This window comes from Centruroides sculpturatus, unplaced genomic scaffold (assembly GCF_000671375.1).
Source record: "Centruroides sculpturatus isolate CEXI.00-Female unplaced genomic scaffold, Cexi_2.0 scaffold1306, whole genome shotgun sequence".
NCBI classification, from domain to species: Eukaryota; Metazoa; Arthropoda; class Arachnida; order Scorpiones; family Buthidae; genus Centruroides; species Centruroides sculpturatus.
In genome coordinates, this window is record NW_019385576.1 from 92724 (window position 1) to 101871 (window position 9148).

The window sequence follows — 9148 nt, forward strand, 5'->3', positions numbered from 1 at the left end:
TACCTCTATTCACATAACGTCCTCTATAAATGAAACTGTTCCATGGTTGATGTATTTCTCTTCGTAAATTATCAATAATTACCTATTTTCGAGGTTATTTTTCTGTATGTATGGATGTTAGTATGTGTGTGTGTAGGTGTGTAGGTATATATGTATGGGCACGATTTCTTGTTTATCCTCTTTGAAGCTGAATAACTCCTGTACTTTTTGTTGAAAATTTCAGAAATTTTGCGTGTGGGTTTCTTTATTAGGGAGATCGATACTTGTGGTTGAAGGTCGAGAAGTTGGGTTGTAAAATCTATATACAGTCGACCCCCCCCCCTATTGTTTTATATGAATTCTACGTTGTACGAGTCACTTAGATTTTACAAATACGTGAGCCGTTCACAGCACGGCACACATATTTGTAAAATCTATATGATTCGTACAACATAGAATTCATATAAAACGGAAAAATCAACAGTGTTATAGGGAGGTCGACTGTATTATGAAGTATTATCGCGGCATAATTATTAACGATTAACAAATATATATGGAAGAAAATAAAAATAAAATAATTTCCAAGATGAAAAAATGAGTTGAAAAAGAACTAATTTTTACTATTTGGCTTGTTTACAAGCTTTAACTATACTAAATTTAGTATAGTTAAAGCTTGTAAACAAGCCATAAGTAGTTTGTATTAGAACATATTCGTCTATTACAAGGGGGGATATACATTAGTATAAACATTGTTATTAATATACAAATTATAACGAATTTTACAATATAACTTTAACCACTTAATTTACATTTTAAATCCTCCCAAGATGAACAACACACCATTTAAGTACCAGTATATAGCAGTGAATATCATATAACACTTGATGACCTTTAACGTTTCCTATTTTTCACACAATTAACTCAAAAAATAAGGACTTCAGACAGTAAAAAAATAATAAAAAATAAGTAGATACAATAAAATAATCACTAACATGCAAATACGATGCTTAATCCTTGTATCAATGACGAAAACATTAAAATAATCCTTGGCATATTTTCAAGAATTAATAAGAAATTTACATTAATAAATAATCGTTTCATGTTTTTATCACCACAAAATAATCGGAATTCTTATTTACATTAAAAATCTACACGTATTATTTCTTAATAATTTTTCTAATAAAATAAATAAAATATATTTAAACACTATTATTTCACAACTGTCTACTGGAAGAGAACGACGTCTTAACCACATACAATTCTATGGGTTTCAGTTTCTTTCCAAGTGCGTGTCCCCAACCGCCGCATATTATATTACCGTCAATCATTTCTAGGGGAGCTTTAATTGTCATTAACCACCAAAATAATTCCACAAAATGCATGTAAAACCGAAAGAAAATTGATGAAATTCTTCTATTCCTTTTCGAGCAAAAACTCTCTGTACATTTACAATTGGCAATCATAAGAAATCCAACAATCTTACAAGCTTCCATACTCGGATAGAGCAANACGAAATTTGGAGAATTTACCTAAAGTTTCGAAACAACAAGGGAAAACACGAAAATAATATAAATTTATATAGTCTTTTTATATTGTATTTATCAGTTATAATATATTAAAACTTAAATATAACAGCGCTAATTATTGATTAATTATTTCCATTTATCGGATCACGACCTACAGATTGAGAAATCTACTGTTTTCTTCGAAAGGGTAGAGAATTTGGAACGTCTCCAATAGCATTAAGGGGATTTCTTGATAGATTATATACGAGTCTCACACATTATTACAATAGCAAAATGTCAGCCGGTCAGCAGTTTTGGTGTTACGGATCTTCTTATTCTCTTCAGAATTACGAATATATTCTGTTTCCTGTTGGTGTTTTGGCAACATTTTATATTCTGCTATCGATTTTTCTACGTGTTTATCGATTTTTCTACGTGTATATCATTCGCCAGTGTTTCCCTCCTCGTAAAGAATATGGAGAATGGGCAGTGGTAACCGGTGGTAGCTCCGGTATAGGAAGAAGCTACGCATTGGAATTTGCTAAAAAAGGTATGAACATTGTTCTCATTAGTAACGAACTAGAAGCTCTTCAAAATACATCCGAAGAAATCGAACAATTGTACAGTGTAAAATGCAGCTACATCAATGCTGATTTATCAGAAAGTAGTGTTTATCAACGTTTGCGGGAAGAACTAAAGGGGAAGGAGATAGGTGTTTTAGTTAGTAATGCCGGAGTAGCTGGCAAACTTCCTTGTCAATTCCTTCAAGAAACAGAAGAAAATATGTTAATTATGATCGGTTTACACATCGGTGCCGTGGTAAATCTGACAAATATGGTACTTCCAACAATGTTGGAGAAGAACAGAGGTGCCATTATTACCGTGTCCTCCTTCTCTTCGCTCAATCCCATGCCACGTTTAAGCATATATTCATCGTGTAAAGCATTCTCCGATCGTTTCACTAGAGGAATTATTTACGAATATTCGGATACAGGAGTGGACATACAATCGCTCATACCGAGTTACGTATCTACCAGATTAATAAAGTTTATGTCTGTGAAAGTTTTAGTACCGTCCAGCAAAGAATATACTAAACACGCCATTAAAACTTTAGGAGTAAGTGACTACACCACCGGTTACTGGTTTCACGAAATGATGAGTTTTTGGCTCCCCTTCTTTCCAACAACCGTGTGGAAACACTTTATACTTAAAACGGTGTTTCGTATAAAAAAGTACCTCCCTTTCAAGTTATAAATTCAATTTAAATATTGGTGTATTCTTACAACTAACTAATGGGGTGAGTAGGAAAAGGCTCGTTGTTATACGATTTCTTTCAATAATTTGTATTTCAAAAGTTATATAATAAAGAAAATTATCTTCTTAAACACGTATACAATGATTAAATTTAAACACTACATTAACCTACTTCCTGGAAATTAACTCATTCATACTAGGAACTGTGTGGTGTATTAACACAAACCTGTTTCTCTGTTAATTTAAATATAGAAAAATGATTTTCGAATAGTAAATGTTATAATTAGACATTAATAAAGGGTGGAAGAATTAAATTTTATATAAAATTATTTAAATGTGTGATCATCAGACAAAGGATCGAGGTCATATAGAATAGAGAACAAATTAAATTATAGTTTTAGCGTATTTTAGTATTGTTTTCAGTACACCTTATTAAAAATCCTATTTATATTATACTAGTGTAGCTTATATAGTGAAATTTAATACAATAAACTATACACGGGAGAAGTTTGATCGAGATTGGTGAACGTCTTATGTTAATATTTCTTTTTTTGTAGGTATGTTACTTGTTTCTCTTGTTTTTCTAACAGATCAGCAATTTTAATTATAAGTTTTATATAATTACAAATTTAATTATACTATTATAGGGTTTAATTCTGTAATATTTAGTTAAAACAATGTCGTCAAGCTATGGTTAATTTTTTGGAATAACCCAAGATTCTATTTAAATAAATACTTGTAAATACGTTACACGCGAGTGTTTCCCCAAACTTGCTCGAAGGCTTTTATTTTTTTGAGGTCATTCAAGGAAATATTACGATAACTTATATGTTTTTTTTTTGGTACTGTTTCTTAAATTTTACGTCAATAATAATTAAAATTCTATTTTAAGCAATAACAATTAGTACTTTTCTTTTTAAAGTTCTCACACCCTCCAGATTGCCTTATGTCTAAGGCTCAGATGTCTTCCTCCAACTCTCAAAATCTCTTTACGAAACGTTAGATCAATAAAATACAAATGTCTAAATAACGTCACCGTCCATTATAAATGACCTTTATGACGTTTACATCTTAATTAAAAGTTGTGTTATCCAGTTTCGTACGACCTTGAGATATTATAAATCAACTTACCGTTATATTACTACATATTGTGAATGAAAATGTTCTGTGTATAATATATATGTTTAATAAATAAGTAAATAAATTTGCATTTTACTGTTTTGTTTTGTAGATAGAACATTTCTCATTAGATACTATTAAATTTCTGTTGTCAAAGGTGTATTGGATCTAGGAGGTGTTCCTTAAGGGAAACTGGCCCCTATTTAGACGTTACAGACGTGGAGAAAACCCGGGAAATTCCACGTGGTCAGCCCATCCGAGCGAGGCGCATACTCACGATCGAATTCCTAGTGTTTAGGATACAAACACCGCTTGGCCAATGGTGGGCCCTCTTTTTCTACGGAACGAGTTAAATATTCCCATCGGTTTTTTATACTTTAAATTTTTTAATGGTTATATACGGTCCGACTGCTGCGCCTGAAAACACCCTAGCGGAACTTGTGTAATCCTTCATGTATTTTTATACCTCTCTTTCTATTTATTAAAGACTTTCCTAATGTAATAAAGTAAACAAGAAAATTTTTCCTGCATTTTAATTGCATTTTTATCCTCGAATTACATAATTACACGGGAAGGTTACATTGTACGGTAAGGTAACGATTCAACGGTTTATTGGATTTTGAACGTATCAAACAGGATCGACAAGCAATTTTTGAAGTCAACACTACGCCGGGTGTGACTTGGCAGTTATTAATTAATCAGATACATCGATATTCATCTCCGTGTCATCGATATTCGCTACTAACGGACCACGTTTGCTCTTGTTTAGTTCGTTATAACGAGGATAGATCGTGCTTATATACTTTAAAACTGTACTTCTAATTTCATAATATATTTTTTAAGGAGTTATAAAATTTCCAACACTTTTACTTCATTATTTTCTTTTATTTTCCTTATTTCGAAAGCCATTTTAAATTTATAATAATTAAAGCTACTGATTTATTGTGTTTAATGAGCCGTGACGCTATTTCTATTGAGGTGTTGAATAATATAATATGTCAATTCTCTTGGCATATCCACGTGGATCCAATGACTACAATTTTTTAAACACACAATCTTTATCTTGGGAAAGGTCGTCTTTAACACTTCGTAGTCACATCCAGGACTTTAAAATATAAAAACGTATTATTTTTTATATATTTTTATATTAAATAAAATAAATCTTACACTATATATATTCCTATTTTACTTAAATTTTAGCTCGAATTACAACATTCCATTAAGCCATTCCTCAAGGCTTGCAACCACTTCTTTGTTTCATAATATGCATTGTCGTGTTTTGATAACACCGCGACACAAAAATAGTAAGAAAGAAAACATAGTTATAGAAGAAATAAACAGTATGTATGTACTTACACGACATATCCAGATGAATCTGAGTGAATAAGAAGACATCTTCCTTCAAATTTTCCTCTTAAAGGGTAAACTTTTCTCATTGCTTTCAGCTTTCCCATCTTCTCTATAGGTTCTATATTAACTTTACATCTCCAATTTTCACCATGTTTATCCAAATTCGAGCACATAATCTTACTTAAACTAGGAGACTAATGACAAAATCTTTCGTTTAAACTTAATAATTTTTTTCCCATAATTAATAACATTATTAATATTGTGGAATTTACCATAATTGATTTATTAAATTCTTCTTTTATTATAGAAATATCCTCAACTTGATTAGTAATTGTTGACAGTTTAAGTATCAGTCGTTTTGTTTCGTTGCAAACATTCAAACCATAATCTTCTTCCTTTTCTGGATATTTCAACGGCGAAATGTCGATCATTATCAATTCTTTAACTAAGTTTGGCTACGTTATATTTATCAAATATTAAGTACATCGTAGTATTTAAAAAAATTAATGTATAATTTAACTAACAAACCTGTTTAAAGGCTAAGTCTATGGCAGCTGTTCCACCTAAACTGTGTCCTACCAACACCGAAGGTTTCTTCAGCTTTCTTAAAAAGTTCTCCAAATCTCTTACGTTACTATCGTGGGACATGGTCGATGTTTTTGGCGAATCTCCATGATCTCGCATGTCCAACACGTATACCTTAAACACGGATATACGAAAAAGGGTCCAGTCTATATTAAAACAATTACCTGTAACGAAGGAATTACCTTTCTGACTGTTTTCTCGGCAATTTCTTTAGCAATATTCACCCAATTTCCTTTGTGATCGAAGGTACCGTGAAAAATAACAACTGGACACAAAGGTTCCGTCATGCCGTCATCGTCTTCGCCGTCGTATAAGTCGTATGCCAGCTCGTCTCTGGTGCAAATAATACATTGAAACTTTATGAAAAGAGCAAATTATAAGGTAAGATGTATAGTTATTGGCACTTCAATGAAAGATTTTAAATAACAATTATGAACCTAAATAAAAACCCTTTTATATTACATATGTCTGCACCGATCTTAATTAATATTACCAGTAAGTCATTCGAGAATTTACAGTTGAAAGTTAATATCTTCACTTATACATAAACCTATGATATATAGGCCTATAATCACGACAAAACGACTAATTATAATTAAACGGCTAATTATGACATTAGTAAAGGACACTGTAACACGGTTTTATCTAATATGGCACAGGCGGAGGCTTCAGTGGTTTTTTTGAACAAAATAATCCAGATCCCGAGAATACCCTTTCTGATTCAACACTTGTTGGACGAATGGTCATTAAATTAAAATTAAACAAAAACTATCTCACATAAAATTAATAATGAGGTATATTGTTGCTTATAACAGTCGATCCCCCTATAACACGGTAGATACGTTCCGTTCTTTATGAATCAATTTTGTACGAGTCCTTGCCAATCACAGCCCGACACGTGTGAAGTTTACGGACTACGGCTGTTTGAAAGGTTTTCTTCCATAAAATTAATCGATTCTAGACTAATTCGACTCAACATTTCCAAAATATGTATAATTTTTTTGGAAATAATCCGTATAAACTACGCTATAAACAAAAAATTGTATGATTACTTACCGAGTGTGCACCGTTCGATATCGCCGTTGCTCAAGCTTGTTTTCGTCGCGGAACAGCGCAGCAAACCGCGGCCGCGATTTCTGATGTTATTTTTCTGCGAAAACTTCGTTGAACTTTGGAGACATCATTAATATAAATAATTTTAATCGCCGTTGAATAAGAAATGTTCCTTTCACAAGAAATGTATAAAATTACAGTGCTGTATTAGACTTACGGTACCTAATTTACACACTGTACAGACGATAGCTCGCCTAAACTGTCCGTAGCGTGGCGCTAGACGGCGGAAAGTATATATATAATTATAATAAAGTTACAATAAATTAAGTTAATATATAATTACATATACAGTACCTAATTTATATATAATTATATGTACAGACGATACTAAACTCAATTTACCCGCCTAAACTGTCCGTAGCGTGGCGCTGGACGGCGCGGGAAAGTAGTTCGGCCGCCTGATGACGTTTTACGTAATTATAGGAGTTTTTTTACCGTTGTTTACGGATACCGCCACAATTTTTTCGCCGTCTTATAGGAATCGTAATTATAGGAACCCGTCTTATAGGGGAATCTACTGTACTTACCTGTTTTTTTGTTTTTTTTTTCAATGTCCCTTTAGCCCATTTAAATATCTATAAACACAATATTTTCTACATAGAAATTTCTAGTATGGATTTTTCATTTACCGAATTACCGGTAAATTTACCGAATGTTTTTTTGCCAATTTATCGGTTAACCGGTATACAATCCCTAGTGTAGAAGTATTCTCAATTTTGTGCGGTTCCTATCGTTAGCTTTGCAACATAAAAAGATAGAAATCTATAAAAGTAAATTAAAGGATGGCTGTATCAATGCAAGAGATGCAGAGGGTTTAGCTTCGGCATGGAAGTTCTTTATAAAAGAAAAATTGAAACATAAATAAAGTATTCTCAGCGATATAAGGTATTATTAATGTTTTATTAAGTGTTACTAATCCTAATTTTTACTTATATAAAAGTATAGGATGCAATCCTAATAGATTTTGAAGCATTTCAATTGGCCATAAAAGCATTACACAATCCTATAAAAGCTGTAATAGCCATTTATATAGATTCTATTAAAAAGTATCAATCATCAAAATGTCTACCATTAATTTTCTAACTCTATCAATCTATACGTTGATCCCTATTTTTACAGGATCGAGTGAAAAATGGGAATTAAAATTTCTCATCCTAATTTATCATTATTATAGTGAATATTTTATAAAATTAAATAAAGAGAAACATCATAAAAATAATTTATATTTCTTTAAATAAGAATATTAATTTAAGTATAAATTTAAAGTATTAAATTTCATACTTAACGCTCTCCATCTACAGAAGTGAGACGATACGCTGTTATCTCGAACAGTGAAAATTTATTTCTAAATCGAATTTACATTATATTTCGAGGATAAATTACAAAATATCCTACTATAATTAAAAACTGTGATTCATGACTATGATAAACGCCTGCAACACGTTTCTAATAAATTTTACATTTCCTTAAAAGAAAATATAAAATGCTGCTAAGTACTTCTATCTGTAGCTAATAAGAATTATTTAAAATATTAATTAAGAATATAAAACCATTCGAAACTATGTTCATATACAAAGATATAGTTTGACGGGATAAGGTACAGTCGACCCCCCGTATAACACTGTTGATAATTTCGTTTTATATGAATTCCATGTTGTATGAGTCATTTAGATTNACATCATAAAAATAATTTATATTTCTTTAAATAAGAATATTAATTTAAGTATAAATTTAAAGTATTAAATTTCATACTTAACGCTCTCCATCTACAGAAGTGAGACGATACGCTGTTATCTCGAACAGTGAAAATTTATTTCTAAATCGAATTTACATTATATTTCGAGGATAAATTACAAAATATCCTACTATAATTAAAAACTGTGATTCATGACTATGATAAACGCCTGCAACACGTTTCTAATAAATTTTACATTTCCTTAAAAGAAAATATAAAATGCTGCTAAGTACTTCTATCTGTAGCTAATAAGAATTATTTAAAATATTAATTAAGAATATAAAACCATTCGAAACTATGTTCATATACAAAGATATAGTTTGACGGGATAAGGTACAGTCGACCCCCCGTATAACACTGTTGATAATTTCGTTTTATATGAATTCCATGTTGTATGAGTCATTTAGATTTTACAAATACGTGAGCCGTTCACAGTCCGGCACACGTATTTGTAAAATCTAAGTGACTCGTACAACATGGAATTCATATAAAACGGAAAATCAACAGT

At 31.2% G+C, this 9148-nt stretch overlaps 1 protein-coding gene and 1 pseudogene across 1 annotated transcript; one reads left to right on the forward strand and one right to left on the reverse strand.

The window, feature by feature from the left end:
• Positions 1–1754: 1754 nt before the first annotated feature.
• LOC111640271 lies at positions 1755–3865 on the forward strand (annotated as a pseudogene).
• Positions 3866–4794: 929 nt separating this feature from the next.
• Positions 4795–5891, reverse strand: LOC111640266 (protein ABHD11-like). The gene is made up of 4 exons (XM_023386266.1): positions 5736–5891; positions 5480–5662; positions 5214–5401; positions 4795–4962 (listed from the first exon to the last, which is right to left on the reverse strand). Exons 1-4 carry the CDS (start codon positions 5889–5891, stop codon positions 4806–4808), a joined length of 684 nt encoding a protein of 227 aa, XP_023242034.1. The 3' UTR covers positions 4795–4805.
• Between the last annotated feature and the right edge of the window lie 3257 nt (positions 5892–9148).

Bases quoted from the DNA above. Each gene is read 5' to 3' on its own strand.
- LOC111640266 (XM_023386266.1), bottom strand. From the start codon at position 5,891: ATGCGAGATCATGGAGATTCGCCAAAAACATCGACCATGTCCCACGAT. The intron at 5,402-5,479 runs GTAAATTCCACA...TTTTGTCATTAG, and splicing joins AATTTAATAAATCAATTATG to TCTCCTAGTTTAAGTAAGAT. The intron at 4,963-5,213 runs GTAAGTACATAC...TATATTTTAAAG, and splicing joins GATTCATCTGGATATGTCGT to TCCTGGATGTGACTACGAAG.